The following is a 17,665-nucleotide window of genomic DNA, read 5'->3' on the forward strand; positions in this document are numbered from 1 at the left end:
CCCCAGCACTGACACCCGCCATCAAATCCACATTGCCGCGGCGCTTCACGCGACGACCAATCTGGGCACTCAAGGTCAACTTCCGACCACTACCAGCACTGCGAGCCCGCTTTCTCCGTCTGGGAACCTCGGGAGTCCGTCCCCCTGTTGTCGGGTTCTCCAGCATCAATACAGTCGACGACCCGCCGACCTCAACACCTTCTTTCTCACCAGCTGCACGGGACGATCCCGCCTCCGCAACTTTCCCGCCAGCCTGTATACTGACCTCAGTTTCACCCTCCCCGCCAAGACCATCGTCAAACTCACCCGCGGTGGTATGACCGCCACCTTCTCTTTCCTCGCTGTCTGCAATCTCATGGATCTCAGGACTCCTCTCAACGTCCTCCTCATCATCATCATCTGCATCCCCAAACACATCTTGGTTTTCCACCTCCTCACTTGGCACATTTTCTTCCTGCTCAGTCGCGGGCTCCGGTTCATCCCTCAAAAGCGGCACGCGGCCTCGGGACGCCGTCCCCGAAGTAGAGGCACCAATGGCCGTTCCCGCAGGTTGCCCCACCGCCCCCCGTGTCGCCCTGGCAGCCGCGCGTCCCGCTCGGCTTTGAGCCGGCGTACGTCGCCTTGCCTGCGACCGCCCCTCACCTTCACCCCGGGCAGCACCCCTATACCTGGGGGGATTTCGGTTCAGCAGGCCCGTGAGCAGTTTTATCTCTTCTTCAGCCGTCATGCCCTCCAAGGGCGCCAACTCCGTCAATCGCGGGTCCAGGACTGCAAAATCAAGCAACATATCACAACACTATAAAGCCAAAAAACCACCAAACACAAAGCAAACCCCCCCCACATTTAGTAAAGTCAAAAACTTACGCAGGTACAGTTGCAACCTCCCGTTCTCAAAGAATGCATTCTTGGTCCAGGTACTCCCCAACGCCTTCGTAATACCAACCAGTATCTCCACGTCAACCGCGGACAATTGATCCCGCGGCGCGCGATAACTCTTCTCTACTTTCCGGGCCATATTAGGCATCCACGCCAGTTCGCCACCCGCCACCACCAGAAACTCATACTGCCAGTCCGTCATGCTATTCGGAAAATCAAAGGGCATATAGTCCACAAGCTCTCTGCCAATCACGCTGCTCTTATTGGCAAAAGGAAACTCCACAAACGGCTTGGCCGTGCTCGTCTTGATATTAAACAGGTGAAAAAAGGCCTTAAAGGTAGGCTGCTTCCCCAGAGCGGTGCAACTCGCTATAAACCAGTTAATAGCCCGGATCGCGTTGGGCGTGATCTGCGAGATAGAGCACTTCAAATGCACGCAGACAAGGTCCCACATAAAGCGGTGCATTGGGAACCTCAAGCCCGCCTTCAGCTGTTCGAGGGTCACGCATATGGACCCGCCAGCACCACGATGATGCAACCTCTCCTCTTCCCGGGCAGGCCTCCAGCTATAGTCACTCCCAAACCTAAACAACTTCGCCATGTATGGCCCATACTCCGCCACATTGAACGTACTCCTCCTCTGGAGATGATCACAGCCTGCCAGTTCTTGCTCCACTTTGGCATTGTTTATCTCCACAGGGCGTATCTTAAAGGTCCGGTAGAAACTACTCTGATCCTCAAAGAACCTGTAATGCAGATCTTTCGGCGGGAGTGGAATAGTAAACCGCGGAAAATCCCGCCATCGACCAGACAAACTAATCAGCGGCCTTGCCTCCCGCGTCACGGGATCAAAACAATCTTCCCCGGGCATGGCAGCCATTTCTTCTTCAGTACCCGGATGAATAGCTTCCAGACGCACCTCTTCAGCCACAGCAGTCATCAATTACCTGCAAGATGGCCACACAGAGAACAGCCCGTTACAAACATCACCTCCATCCCGTCAACATCAGAGGCATACAAATCAAAGACAACAACCCGTTTCACAACACAACCCCTCTTTGTTACCCGCGACCCTCATACAAACATATTATCAAACACCTACAGTACAAACACGTGCAACCGCCGCATATTACAAACCTTAAAACTTCAACCTAACCCTAATGGTGCACAACCCGAGACAATAATCCCGAGGTCGCTACACCGCCCTCAAACCGCAAACGCCACCGTACAGACGGCAGCCATGGCGACAAAAGTTTCACTACTACCATCACAAATCAAAGACGAAAGCACAAACATACAGACATTTCAAATACCCAACAGACAAGCCCTAAAACACCGATCTACCCACACTACGGCGCAACAACACGATTACGAGACTTATATACGCCGGCGAGCAACCAAATACGCAAAATACAGTAAGAGCGGCAACAAACGCGATGAACAAAGCAAAGTCTAAAAACATCAGCAAAATATGACTAAGCAGCAACATCAAGAGAAAAAACAAGCATAAACTTAAAGGATCGCCGGCGATGCTTACTTGTTAACGGAAATGACAAAAAGAACGGTTGCACTTTACTCCTCCGGACGACCTCTCGCAACTTACAGAGAAAGAGCAGAGCACTTCGGAAAAGCTAAAGCTTCAGACAAATATACTCAGAACTGGGTTTTAAGACATACATATATACTACCACAATTACCAAGAGATGCATTAACTACATGGCCACGTGTGCACACACGATTGGCTCAGAAACTGCACCATCACACCCACCTCTCCTCAAAAGCCGCATAAACCGTACTTCATCCCCAAAAAACCCCCAACTTTGAAAACCGATGCCTCTTCGATTACCCATGTACACAAATACATATACGCCACTCTACTTATCAAATCTCACCCACAACATTCTCGCATTCAATTTTATTCCCCATTTATTACCCACTTTATTACCAGTCATAAATTGGTCGAAGACAAAAAACATAAATACAAGCAAGCCAAAAGCCAGCGGGTCAGCAAAACACTTCACATATATATATTAAGATTCTTTTTTAATACAAGCCAAAGCGGACTCAGTCCGCGACAAAGAAGCCCTACTCTACAGCTGAGCCTCCAGGTCCGCAATGCGGGCTTGGACATCCTCTAATCGCTCCTGCAGCTCGTCCCTCTCTTCCCGGGCCGCGGTCAGCCTCTCCGCCACCGTAGCCTCCGGCACGGGTTCCGGCCGATCAATGGGCACATACCACCGCCCATTGATCTGCACCGCTGCTCGCCCGCGTCCCGGGACCAGCATCCTCTCATACACCTCCTCAAGGAGGTCATCGTAGGGAAGGCCGTCCTCCAGCATATCAGCCAACCTCCTAGCAAACGGATCGGTCGGCAAATCATTGAACAAGGTCAAAAGTTCAACCCTTCTCATCCAACGCATCTGCGTCCTGTAACTACCACTGGACACATCACTGCCATTACTCACAGATGCCGAAGAATTATCAGACATTTTTTACAGTAATTTCACAGGAAAAAGAACGATTTGACGAATTAGAAGAGAAGAAAGAAGATGAACGCACAGATGAAGTGCACAAATGAACTTCTCTAGCCTTTATATAGCCACAGCCACAACTCCGCAATAAAAGCAGATGGTGTTCCCAAAGCGTTCAAACTTCCCACAGGCGTTTCCTAGGTCAAATATAACTCAAACGCACCTGGAAAACCAGCGGTCAACAGTCTCCTCGGTGAATGTCTGTGCAGTGCATTTAATGCACGCGGACACCCACACCCCTAACGGTCACCCGAGTCAACTACCCACGACCATGCCACTGCCACTCCTAGTACCATCCCGCCAGCTTAACTTCCCTCATTATTGGCCGCGTCCAGTACTTGGAGGGCACCTTTTCATTTCACTTCAAATTTCTAACTTCCCTCATTATTGGCCGCGTCCAATACTTGGGGGGCACATTTTCATTTTTTACCAAAATTTTTACCTTCCCTCATTATTGGCCGCGTCCAATACTTGGGGGGCACATTTTCATTTTACTTCAAATTTTTAACTTCCCTCATTATTGGCCGCGTCCAATACTTGGGGGGCACATTTTCATTTCACTTCAAATTTCTAACTTCCCTCATTATTGGCCGCGTCCAATACTTGGGGGGCACATTTTCATTTTTTTACTAAAATTTTTTCACCTTCCCTCATTATTGGCCGCGTCCAATATTTGGGGGACACATTTTCTTTTTACTTAAAATTTTTTCTAACTTCCCTCATTATTGGCCGCGTCCAATACTTGGGGGGCACATTTTCATTTTTTACTAAAATTTTTTCACCTTCCCTCATTATTGGCCGCGTCCAATATTTGGGGGGCACATTTTCTTTTTACTTAAAATTTTTTCACCTTCCCTCATTATTGGCCGCGTCCAATACTTGGGGGGCACATTTTCATTTTACTTAAAATTTTTAACTTCCCTCATTATTGGCCGCGTCCAATACTTGGGGGGCACATTTTCATTTTTTACTAAAATTTTTTCACCTTCCCTCATTATTGGCCGCGTCCAATATTTGGGGGGCACATTTTCTTTTTACTTAAAATTTTTTCACCTTCCCTCATTATTGGCCGCGTCCAATACTTGGGGGGCACATTTTCATTTTACTTAAAATTTTTAACTTCCCTCATTATTGGCCGCGTCCAATACTTGGGGGGCACAACCATCATTTTTACTACGAGTTCTGTTCGCTTCAAAACTTTATCGCAGGAACTAAACTCAAAACACAGAGGCAACACAAGGCAATAAGCGAATAAACGGTTTCACATTAAGGCAGAAATTCCATTACAATCAGACACGGGCTACTACCGCATCGAAACTACCTAAGGAAGCTGAGCCCTCAGCTCCGCAATCCGCTCATCTACAGCTTCCAGCCTGGTAAGCAGGCCTTCCCTCTCCACCTCCGCGTCCCGCAACCGCTCCCGCACCGTAACACCAGGAGGGACCGGCGGGTTGTCAATCGGCACCATCAAACGCCCATCCACCTCCTCCGCGTCCCGGGCACGACCCGGTAGCAGAAGCTCATGGTAAACAATCTCCAGAGCAGACTCATAGGACTGCTCCTCGTCCTCCAGAGCCTCCGCGATTCTCACCGTGATAAGCTCGGCCGGCAACCGGCGAATCCGGTTGATCAGATCCTGTCGCCGGCGCCACTCGCTCGACCGACCATAGTACAGGTTAGAACTAGCTGCAGAGCTGTCAGAAGACATATCACCTGCACAAAACAAACCACGGCAAGACGACCGGTTAAAAGTTCCGATCAGATAACAAAGCAAGAAAACAGATGATCACTACGCCGGCAAAGCCTAGACTCGAACACTCACCAATATTGCAGAGACAAGCTTTTACAAAGATACGCGGTGAACTGAGCACTTTTCACCGAGATAAAAACTCCCTTTATATAGACAGCACTCCAGCCCTTTGAACTTCAGCCGTTACTTCCCTAGGCAGTTGAAGCGCCAAAAAATACACATCCATCACCCCCGTCAAAAGCCTCATACATGTATCTGTGCCAGTAATTAATTGGCACAAATATCCGCACCAAATACCATCAGTCAAATTAACCTTGCATGCAACTACAGCATCAACCACTCACAGTAAGCCACGTGGAAACACCGTACATTCCCCATACGGAACGACAAGACCAGGCGGCAAAAGGCTTCACACCTTTTGAAAAATTTTGAAATCTATGGCCCAGCAAAACACAAACCGGGTGAAGCAAGCCAATAACCCGCCACAGCAACCCATTCATTCCAAAATACACACTTGCACAAATACAACCCGGGATGGCAACTTTGCGGGAGGCATTTTACTTACCCCTCCCACCCGCTAAAGCAGATGGGAGGCGTAGGGGGGCAATGATAAGGTACCACGCTACAGTGACCGCCAACAGTACCCGCCCTCGCTACAGGACTTGAAGACCCCCAAAGTCAGACCTCATCAGACCTCATCATTACTAAGTACAAGGCAAACAGGGTAACAAGCATGCACCAACCCCAAAAGGACAGAAAAAAGGACAGTAGGTGCACCAAAACAGCCACCCATGCTGGGGAGTGGCTATAGACCCATACCCGCCACTGTAGCAACAGTGGCGGCCAAGGGCCTATATAAGGAACTCCCCAGCCAAAATGGAAGGTAAGTGCAAATTTCTCCCTAAAACTCTCTCTGAAAAGCATCTCTCGCCATACATTTAGAGTGAAAACTCTCTGATTTCCCTTACTTGTCAAGCACATCCAAATCACTGATTATCACGCCGGAGGCGCCTCACGGGATGTCACCCCCCGTGTAGCGTTGTTTTGCAGGTTAGGTCCTGCCTGAAGCTTCCCGGAACAGTGCACTGGAACCCTAGACGAGATTTGGAGTTATCAGTTTGAAACCAGGACGAAAATGATGACTATTTCCGTTTTTTGGTTTTTCTTCCGCTGTTATTCGTGACTCTGACTTGAAATTGATATTACTAATTTTATTAAAAAGATCTAACTTGAAAATAAAATAAAGCTTATTACTATTACTAGTAGTATAATCCTCCAGAAATAAGAGCTTAAAAATACGTCGAACAAGAAGAAAACGGAGCCTGAGAAAAGCTCCCGAGTCTCTGACAGCTACATTGGGCCTGCATCAAAGCGTAGCCCACTAATGATGAAAAATATGGTGCTACGGAGTGGCAGTAGACCCTGGCAAGCAACTGTCAATCTATTTCCCGGTTCCTACCTACCAGGCACAGGGGATTTGGGGTCCTCTCTCCGCTTATCCAAAAATGTCAAGCTTTAGTAACCGTGTCCAACATGGGATTTACATGAAACAATCCGGTAGCTTAACTTTTTTTAAGGCTCCGCTCATGAAAAATAATTTGATTTCGAAAAATATATATTTCCTAAATTATTTTAATTAAACTGTTTTTGTAGAACCATTTTTTTAGAAAAATGCTTTATTAAATATCGTTTTCTGCAAAATATATGTCCAAAATAATTTTTCTTAATATGTTTTAATTTGAAGAGATTTTGGAGAAAAATATTTCAGAGAAATTTCGATGTAATATTCTTGAGAAATTTGCTTTTGAAAATTTTTCCTTGAGAAGAAGAAATTTTCTGAGAAGATATTTGCAAGAAAGTTTATTCGAGAATTTTTTGAGGAAATTTTTCAAGAAAAAATGAGTTTCGAAATTTTTTCAAGGATTTTTGGGGAAAAAATCATGAAAATTTTGTAAGAAATTCTCGAGACTATTTTCCCTGAAAAATATTTAAATTATTTAAAATAAAAGTACAATAAAATCAGACCAACGTAGCATTAATTAACTCAAACCCTGTTTAATTCCTCTTAGACAAACTAGTTGAGAAACCGCGCGTTGCGGCGGCTATAAAAATTATATTAATGATTCAAAATTAATATGAAACAAAAAAAAATTTATTTTTGATATTTTCATCCAAAAAATTCAAAAAATTAGAAAAATAGTACGGAGGTATCTGAGAGGCGTGCACGCCCCTCGCGGCGGCCTATAAAAATTATATTAATGATTCATATTAATATTTGTAAAATAAAATAATTTTGTGGCTGTCTATAAAATGTATATTAATGTTTCAAAATTAATATTTGTAGGATAAAATAAATTTTATATTATAAAGATCTTGATGTACTACCAATACTAATATATAATATTGAAAAATTGGACTATAATTTATGGTGAGAAAATGAAAATAAATTTATACACATAATTAACAATTTAAATCACGATGAATCTTTATTTTTTTGTTTTTGTTTTTTTTAAGTAATCATGTTTTTACATTGTCACCTTCCTCCAATGTTCTTAAATCACGACGAATCTTGATTTAAATCCGTGAGATAGCGGTCTATAACTACTCTTACTTGTAACAATCTTTATTTTTTAGTATTGTATAAACAGCTTTCACTTAAAAGTTGCTTGAACGAAGCAAACAGATTATGCATGAATAATTTTTTCTTGTATACAAAGTAAAGCATATAAAAATTAACAACAACAAACATGTTCGGTGAACAAAACAAATATTATAAAGGAATAACCAACAAACATACATCACTAATAGTTAATTTATTGATATCATCCATCAATATCATGTCAAGACGATTGGATTTGTCGACTCCCCCGTAGTGGTCTATAACTACCTTTCCTTGCAACAACATCATCCATCAATATCATGTCAAGACGATTGGATTTGTCGACTCCCACATGGCGGTCTATAACTACATTTGCTTGCAACAACCTTTTTTTTAATACTGTATAATCAGCCTTCACTTATCGTTGCAGAAGAACGACACCACCGAGTTAGAATTCGAGCAAGATAACTATCACCAGAGAAAAGTAGGGTTGTGGTATTAAAAGAAAGGAGCGTGTGTTTAGATAATCCAAAACCCTACAATTTATAGGGGTATTTATAGGTGCAGAGAGACTTGTGTGCTACTCTTTCCCGAGTTGTGTGCTACTCTTTCTCATAATTAAATAATTTGTAACAAAATTAGATTAAAACATTCAATCTACTATATTCTATAAATAATTTGAAACAAAATCAGATTCCGAAACTTGCTTCTAATATATCCGAAATTAAAAAAGGTAATTCTAATTTTTGATATTTTTTCATCCAACAATTCCAGAAAATTAGAAAAATAGAACAGAGCGATGTTAGAGGCGCCACCTATACGCCCCTCGCTTCTCCTTTATATAAGTATATTGATGGGTTGGATACGAAAATTAGTGAAAATTTATAAAATAGTGGGAAATTGAAAAACAAATGAATAAAATGATAAAATATATCTAATATATAAATAAGTATACTGAAGTAAAATAGTAAATATAATTAATATTTATAAGGTAAATATTTATAATAAATTCCGAAAACTTCCTATACTCGCTAAGTGATAACAGGCCGCGTATGATGAACTAACTGACATCAATAGTAAAACACAAGTGTTAGACCTCAGCCCAACTAAGGAGCCCGCTTTATAGAAAAAAATATAACGACAAGAAAGTGACGATTGTAATAACCCGAAACCGCCCATGCTTTTACTATCAGCGTACGTTTATTATAAATAGTGGGGGTCACGGTCAAGGTCCCAAGGACATGGACCACAAGACTATTATCGAATGAAAGGTATGGGCTGGGCTGGAAATTTGTTGCCAAGTTTTATCCGACTACTTGATCTCAGTGTAGGGGGTAGTCCAATTTTAATTATCTTTATTACACAGTTGGTAAGGTTGTGGGGACGGGGACCATGCATTCTTCTGTAAAATTATAAGCATATTCCACTATTTCTCCCTCCATTCCCCTCCCACACACAGTGTTCTAAAAATCCCCGATTTAACCGATAAATTCCCGATTAATCCCCTGAAAGATCGGCCACTGATTCGATTTTTGAAATTCGATTAATCCTTATATATATTTCTTAATGGAAGTATATATGAAAATTATTAAAATTAAAATACTATATTACTTTAAATATGAATAATTATAGAGTTTATGAATATAGTAAATATATTAGTTACTAAATAGCTAAGATAATGATAACTGAATATTAAATAATATTTTAATATTAAAATAAATCTGATTTTCACTTTGATTAATCCTTCCGATTAATCCCCGATTTCTGATTAATCCCTGAATCGGTAGCTCAACCGATTAGGTCCGATCCCCGATTTCTGTAACACTGCCCACACATATTAATTGAACGTTTTTTTTTTTTTTTTTGTCACAGGTTAATTGATCACCTAGTATAATAGACTTAGGTACTGAGAACTGCTGTGTTGATACTAAATATTTTAAAGTATGTATTAGCAAAATTTAATATAGATATTTCATTTTTAATAACAAGTAACTGGAAATAATTATATTCATCTTCTTATATTTATTGTCTTCTTATGATCCATCTTTATTAATCTTAATCTATGGCGGACAAGAATTAAAGTTTAGTGGGGTCACAACATTCGAATAATAAAAAAATTAGCAGAAAATATGTAATATAACATAAAAAAAAAAAGATATTATGCGACTCCGTCTTCTTTGTTAGCCGATTAGTATATTATATAAGATCCTCGTCCCTCGCATATGTGTTAAGTAACTTATGATGAATGTATTAAAATTTTGTTATACTTCTGATAGCTGGATATTCATCCAACAATCAAGAATTCAGGTATGTCAGATATCACGATCCTATTAGATAATAGACTTCTTATTATTAGTGTATTTTATTTGTTGGTTGGACGGGGCATAATAATTTAATTAATGTGAGTATGTGACATCTGTGTGAAGCTATATACAAGATGTAATCATGTTGGATCAATTTGACTGGGAGCCATGCCCCCAAGTGTGTTAAGTGTACGTCCGTTCCGGGCTCTGTCCCAATCATTTTTTTATATTTTTCTTTTTTTCTTTGAGATATCCTTATTAGTTCATTACATTTTAAAATTTAACAAATATAATCAAATTTAATAATATAAAGGTCAACTGTTTTATATAATTTTTTTCACTATACATTTTTTTGAATAACTTCTTCACTATACTTATTTTATATATTAAATTTCAACTTATTTTTCACTCATATTTTATTTATTTTTTAAGCACCCTGTCCCATCCAAATGTTTGGGTGGGACCGAGGATAATACACCTTACAGTATTTTTTTTTTATGATACCGTTGATGTATACAAACACTGATAAACACTAAACAGTACCATAAAGAGAAGCCAGCATGATACTCCCTCCGTCTCAATTTATAGGTCCAGTTTGGAAAAAAAATTTGTCCCAAAATATTTGTCTCTCTCTTCTTTCAATACAAATTTATCTACGTATTAATTGTGATTTTTTTGAAACTCAACATTATTCTCATTTCTCAATGCACTAAATCCCTATATTTATTGTGATTTTTTGAAACTCAACAATATTCTCACTTATCAATGCACTAATTAATGATACATGAGATAAGATTCTATCTAACTAACTTTTTTCTTAATATGTGTGTTTATTCCAAAATGGACCTATAAATTGAGACGGAGGGAGTATATTTCTAGAATTCTTACTTCTTCTAACGCTGCTGTATAATTTTATTTAATCATATCTTGGTTTTATTCTAAACAACTTAAATTCAAGAAAAAAGGAATATTTCAGTATCAATTCATGTCACGGAAATATATTTTCACCCGTGCCCCACTGACAAATGACCACATTACACGGTTGAACATGCTGGATGAGTCAGATAAATTGAAAGAAAGAATCTAATATAAAGATGATCAATGTGTCAAAACAGCACATACATATAGAAAATATACGTACGCAACCAAATAATAAAAAAAAGGCTGCAGGCTCAAAGAGTTTTGGAGACCCGGATCCCATTGTGAAACCTCTCTCCTTTTTATACTCTCTTCTTCTAAATTCTAGGAGTCCCAGAGATTAATGCTTACATGTTTTTTTATTTCCCAAAAAAAAATATAAAACAAACCCATATATCTATACTCTCCATACCTTCTCCGGAACTTCATCTTTCTTGACTTGTGTATCAGTTTTGCCATTATTGTCCCATCAAGGTATTGTCTATCTACTCTTCTTGACTGCATACAAAATATAATCTTTTTTATTAATTGCTTATAAAGTTACCAGCTTTATTGCATAATTGTTCCTAATTTGCAGGATGGTATCAAGATTTTGTGACATTAGTAGTCATTCTTGTAAATTCTGCTTCTGTGTGTGTATATACATGCTTATATTAATGGATGAACATAAATTTAATTCCTTTGATGGATCATGTGAATTTTGTAAAGTAATTTGTTCTTAGCAGTATATGATATTCTTGGTTTGTTAGAAAAGGTAAAAAGAAGGATTGGTTGATACCATTAAATAGTGCTTTAACTGAAAGATATTCATGTAGTGGAAGATTTAACTTTTTAGATTTCTTGGTATATTTGTTGATAAGATAGGGGTTATTTTCATCAGGAAATTTTCCATATAATTTTTGCTGAATTGATTCAGATTATTCAGATACTTATGAGCACCTATTGGAGGTGTTCATCAAGGTAGTGATTTGAATTTCTGGACCCAATTTGAAGATGAGAAGATTTGTTGCTTGCGGACGACATCTAAGATCAGCTTTTCGACGCCAGAGTGATATTATCTATTGTGGAATAGGCAGAAGAAGTTATTTTGTTGATACAAATCGGAAGGCCCTGTGTAAGCAATCTTATAATGTCGACCAATGCTTACATGGACACCTCTCTTTTGTGATATCAAGAACTTTATATGCTGATGTTTCAAGAAATACTGATGAAGGTATATTGCCATTTTCTTTTTTGTTTGTGTGGTTTTGCCCAATACTGTATTATTAATGGACTTCTGTATCATATAAATATGCTCTGGCTTTTGATCAATATATCACAGAATTGAGCAGTTCTTGGCCTTCTGGCCCCTTGGTGGAGTACGAACGTAGAATTGCTGCAGGGGAACTCGTGGACGGTGATACTTGCCAGGTATAGATGAATAGTTACTTGCAACATTCTTAAGCTCATGTGCTCTGGCTTATGAATAGTCCATTTTAATTTTCCCCAGTTCATTATTATTATAACTGGAGTAGGTATGCTAGATTAATCAACCTTATTACAATTTACAACCCTTCCAGATTTTTGCATATGTTCATATTTTAATTGAATTTAACTTTTGGTGGTATCAGCTTGCTAATAGAAATTATATATGCACACTTTGTCTAATTCACTATTACTTCTTGCATAAATTGCTGAAAGTAAGTTCAAAATTTGAGCAAACATTCTAATTGGTTGTATGTATTGAAAATTTGCAATCACATGACACACTTCTTATTCCTATCTGTCAAGTAATATTATAAATTTCTAGACCTCAGAGTAAAAGCAGTGAATGAACTTTTGTTCTAGAGTGCTGGAGAAGTAGTAAATCGTAAGCAAAATGTATATTTTCTGATATGCAAAGTGAAGTTTTCCTCTATTAAAGTACCTTATTGCTACCTTTTCCAGATAGGAACCTTAAAAGAACTTCAAAGACTATATGATGAACTTGTCAAGTCAGCTGATGCTTGTCGTTTAGATCGGTATGCTGCTTCAGAAAAAGCAGCAAGGTAAGGTCTTTAATAAATAATTTCTCAAAGCTATTCAGGGATATTGTGATTTTCGTTTGTAGGCCTGCACGTATATATTCATATGTGTGTTGATGCTTTTGTTCAAGTTCAGGAGTAGGTGGTTATGGTCCCGTTTTATGCCGCAGTCATCATACTCACCTGTGAAAGGTCTCTATCTTTATGGAGGTGTTGGCACTGGGAAAACTATGCTGATGGATTTGTTTTTTGAACAGTTGTAAGAATTTTTATTAATAAGTTCCCTTTTAATTACTTTGATGTTGATAAGAATACCACTCGTTTCACTTTATGTATATAAGCATAATGTTCAGAAATTCGCTGCTCCCTTGTACCATATAGTCATCTTATCTTGTTGTGTCTTGTACTCCCAGACCTTCAAATTGGAGGAAAAAGCGGATCCATTTTCATGACTTTATGTTGACTGTTCACAGCCGCTTGCAGGTAAACATATTTCGTAATGTCATATTAGCTAATTCTGGAGTTGGTCACCGATTTTTCCTCAATTAGCATCTCCTATCATATTCCTGTGTTTTATTCCTCAACTAGGAAGTGCCAAAATATTTACATCTTATTAATGAGATATAGAAATGGCATTAATACCACAGCAGAAACAACCTCATACTTCGACTATTGCATATTGTTCTTATTAGTTCCAAAAGGAGGATCAGTTATCATGTGACAGGAGAATAATTTATAATTTAATGTATTGCAGAAACACAGGGGTGTTGCTGATCCCCTTGAAGTTGTTGCAGGGGAAATCTCTGATGAATCAATATTGTTATGTCTAGATGAATTTATGGTATGTCGTGGCTACCCAAGAATCTTGGCCTTACAAGCTGACAGTGTCTGAAGGTCCCTATGTTTGCTCATTGCTGGTTTTCTTATACTTCCTTCCTCCTTTTGTCTTAAAGGTCACTGATGTTGCTGATGCATTGATACTAAATCGCTTGTTTGGACATTTGTTTAACAACGGTGTTGTAAGTTGACAAACTTCCTGTTTTTTTGTCTGAGTATTCTCTTTTTTTAATTCGACTTTTGATTCACTTTTAGAGTATGACTTGGAACTTTACTTGGTGCTTATTCATTGATCCATGAAAACTACTGTAGATTCTTGTTGCTACTTCAAACCGGGCTCCAGATAACCTGTATGAACGTGGACTGCAAAGAGATCTTTTTCTACCTTTCATTGCTACTTTGAAGGTATGCATTAGTCAAGTAATATGGTGATAGAAAAGCTAATTCCAGTAAACATCTCATTTCTTGCAGCAATGTAAGAAACAAGTTTGCGTTTAAATCCTTAACATACACTTCTGACATTGTTGAAAATTCTGTGCTGGGTTTAGCTTATCTGGTCATTTGCTACTCTGTAGCTCTTGGGATAATGTTTGAGTTGGGTAACGGGTTATATGTCTACAGATATTTAATTTGTTATTCTGTTGGATTAGTAACTTGGAAAATGTCTAAATGTAGGAAAGATGTGTAGCTCATGAGATTGGTTCATCAACAGACTATCGAAAAATGACTTCGGTATAGTATCATTAACTCTGCAGTTTATAAGTACTCAATATTCGTATTTCTCCACTTTTTTGCCGAGTGCCTTATCATTATTTCACCTGCACTGCAGGCCGAGCAAGGATTTTATTTCATTGAAAAATACGAGTCAGATGTTCTTAAGCAGAAGTTTGAACAATTGATTGATAGTCATAGTGCTGGTCCGCAAGAGGTGGAAGTTGTTATGGGAAGGAGGTTGCTGGTGTGTATGAAATAAGCCACTTCTTGTATTTATTTACTTTAATAGCAATTCTTTTATTGGGGCGTCTATTCAACAATTTTAATTTCAAATATTTTTCTGGTCAGGTTCCACTAGGTGCTAATGGATGTGCTTACTTCCCTTTTGAAGAACTTTGTGACAGACCTCTTGGAGCTGCAGATTATTTTGGATTATTTAGTAAGCCATGTGTCAGTTATAATGGTTCCCACACATATACATATACAAGTTGTTTTGGCTGCAACGAAGTAGCGGGGTGATTTATGTAGTCGGGTTCTTTGAAAACATATTGTTGGAACATGGGCAACTCTCCAAGAACGACATATTACACTATTACAGACTCACTATTACAGACTCTTTGAATTTTCTATTTGTTTCTTATGAGTTGTGGGTTCACTTATTTAGTTTGTCCATCCTTAATATTTGAGAGAACATAAAGAAAATGAAGCTCGCTATTGCTTCAAGTTGTATTCCTAAGCAGTGTTCGTCATTTCTGCAGAGATTTTCCACACCTTGGTTTTAGATGGTATACCAATCTTTGGGCTCCACAACAGGACAGCAGCATATCGGTTTGTTACTCTAGTTGATGTTAGTAATTTTCTTTGTAATTGATTCCCACATTTGGACATGTATAGATTGATTAATATCGCACTGTGGCACAACCCTAGGGATCTCTATCAAATGATTCTTACAGTATTGTAGCTCCTGGAAAAAGTTAAAGCTCAAATCTGAAGTTCAAGGGTCACATGACATGAGACTTCAAATTTTGAAAGTCAGATTTGTGATATGCCCTCTAATCTGTGGATACATTCATATTTACAGGTTATGTATGAGAATAAAGCTAGATTAATGTGCTCAGCTGAGGGGACCCCATTTGACCTCTTTGAGAGGATTGTTACTATCTCTGATGCACAACAGATGGCACCTCGAACCTCTTCAAGATCAAGAAAAAATGATGAATATGATCTTTGTGTGGATAATGAACTGGGTTTTGCGAAAGAACGCACGATTAGCAGGTGTGATATTTTGTCTTGAATCTCTGTTATCATTCTAGCAGAATAGACAAGTGATTCTTGTTTCCCGTGCTTTTCTTCCTGTTCTCTATTTTAACATGCATGCCAATATGCTACGTTTTTTTTTCTTTAAATCTTTTTGCATGTTTCCTGCAACTTCATTTTTCCGGTAGCATTCCGTGGCTATTTTACAAGCCTACATGAACACGGAGAATTCTTTGCATTGCTAAGTAATTACATCTTAATGTTTCGTCACAAGTTATGTTAAGTGCATCATACATCTTTTGCCTGCATTTTCTTAAACTTTTTAAGATTTTTCTCCATGCGAAGTTTGCACCAAATTAGGGTAGTGTTCCCCCATTGAGTATTTGAGTGCCATCATTCATAAAAGTGGTTGAAAACATTAACACAGGTTAACCGAGATGAATAGCTCTGAGTATTTGGAGCAGCATGCTGAACTATTAGCAGAGAAGTGGCTCCCACAAAGTGACAACAAGGAGGCCATACAAGCATGAATGCAGCTCTTGGATCTTGGGCAGATAGCTATTGTATTGTATGATTCTGTGATTATTACAACATGTTACTACAAGATGTCTGTGCAATTAGTATCTAAAAATTCAGCAGCATTGTTAGATATAATTTATCTTATAGACATATAGTAATAAACAGACAATCAGTCGCGATACCGTAAAAGCTGTAATGTTTACCCGTCAGTTGTACAACTTGCACTGGGGTTTAGCCGTTTAGGTATACAAATGAATAACTTTCAGTTGTACAACCTACATTGTGGTTTTGGTATACAAGTGAATAACTGTTATCTTGAACTTGTGCCTAAATATTTAGAAGCAATTTGGTTTTTTGTGGATACAATTAACAAGAGTTATGTACAGAACTAACATTTCTTTTATGGGTATGGATCCCAGATCCCTTGCAAGCTTGTGTTGCAGCAAGCTATTTGCTTTACAGCGGAAAGAGATTATACTAAATTTCTTATGTGTATGCAGGAGACCCGTCAGATTTTTTGCTTTTCGCGATATTTATTATTCCTAACAATCATTTGTCAGGACCATCTCTTCTTTTATAGATAGTCTTCGAATTTATTTTATAAGTTTTCTTGGAGGATTAAACTTAATACGGGAAAATGGAAATTTATTAAAAGTGTTATCTTTTTCCCTCTCTTTTTTTGATTTTACTATTTTCCAAAAATACAAAAAAACAAAACAACACGGCATTTTAGGTAGCATCATAATTATACTTTGTGTTTTCCCTCTGAAAGTTGCTTGATACAAAAATGGACTCCTTGCAATGTATTACAAGAGGAAGAGTCAGACTCAAAAGCATGTCTGTTATTTAAATCCTCCGCCGCCGTTGTTGCTTTATTCTCCGCCGCAGTGTCGCCAGATTCTACCACGCGGCCACTTTTACTTCATTGGGCACGACTGCTGCTTCAATCACCACCATCTCTCTTTTTCCAGTTTCAAAATCTGCAGAAACCTCTACCAAAGCGTACATAAACATGCCATTCTTTTTTTTTTTTTTTGACAAAATAAACATGCCATTCTTGTTAATTTTATTATTATTGATTGAAATTATTTTACTTTTTAATAGATTTTTTTTGTCAGACTTTTTTATAGATTTTTGAATGATTCAATTCTATATAGTATATGTCATGAGTTATTTTAAAACGATCAGTTTGTAATAAAATTAACATTTCTGTTTCGGTCCAATCATAAGTTTAAAGTTCAATTTTAAAACTTCTTTTTAGTGTAATTCATCAAGGAAACTATCAAATTATTTGAAGGTTTTTTTTTTTGCGATTTTACCAATTCATGAATTATTTTTTTTGCAAAAATACAACTCAA

General features: G+C 38.6%; 1 protein-coding gene across 2 annotated transcripts; it reads left to right on the forward strand.

The window, feature by feature from the left end:
* Nucleotides 1-11,156: 11,156 nt before the first annotated feature.
* LOC108223741 (uncharacterized) lies at nucleotides 11,157-16,627 on the forward strand. 2 transcript variants are annotated; one of them, XM_017398139.2, is made up of 15 exons: nucleotides 11,157-11,451; nucleotides 11,894-12,190; nucleotides 12,299-12,387; nucleotides 12,904-13,004; nucleotides 13,117-13,239; nucleotides 13,394-13,463; nucleotides 13,735-13,821; nucleotides 13,934-13,999; nucleotides 14,130-14,222; nucleotides 14,493-14,549; nucleotides 14,647-14,775; nucleotides 14,880-14,970; nucleotides 15,290-15,378; nucleotides 15,613-15,806; nucleotides 16,216-16,627. In XM_017398139.2, exons 2-15 carry the CDS (start codon nucleotides 11,971-11,973, stop codon nucleotides 16,316-16,318), a joined length of 1,512 nt encoding a protein of 503 aa, XP_017253628.1. In that variant the 5' UTR covers nucleotides 11,157-11,451; nucleotides 11,894-11,970; the 3' UTR covers nucleotides 16,319-16,627. The 2 variants fall into 2 exon arrangements, with proteins under 2 accessions (XP_017253628.1, XP_017253630.1); XM_017398141.2 differs by having other exon boundaries at nucleotides 11,311-11,451; nucleotides 11,903-12,190.
* The last annotated feature ends 1,038 nt before the right edge of the window (nucleotides 16,628-17,665 follow it).

This window comes from Daucus carota, chromosome 5, assembly GCF_001625215.2.
Source record: "Daucus carota subsp. sativus chromosome 5, DH1 v3.0, whole genome shotgun sequence".
In the NCBI taxonomy this organism is placed as follows: Eukaryota; Viridiplantae; Streptophyta; class Magnoliopsida; order Apiales; family Apiaceae; genus Daucus; species Daucus carota.

Coding starts and splice junctions, on each gene's coding strand:
- LOC108223741 (XM_017398139.2), top strand. CDS start 11,971: ATGAGAAGATTTGTTGCTTGCGGACGACATCTAAGATCAGCTTTTCGA. Junction 14,776..14,879: donor TTATGGGAAGGAGGTTGCTG/GTGTGTATGAAA, acceptor TTTTCTGGTCAG/GTTCCACTAGGTGCTAATGG. Junction 15,379..15,612: donor GGTTTGTTACTCTAGTTGAT/GTTAGTAATTTT, acceptor TCATATTTACAG/GTTATGTATGAGAATAAAGC.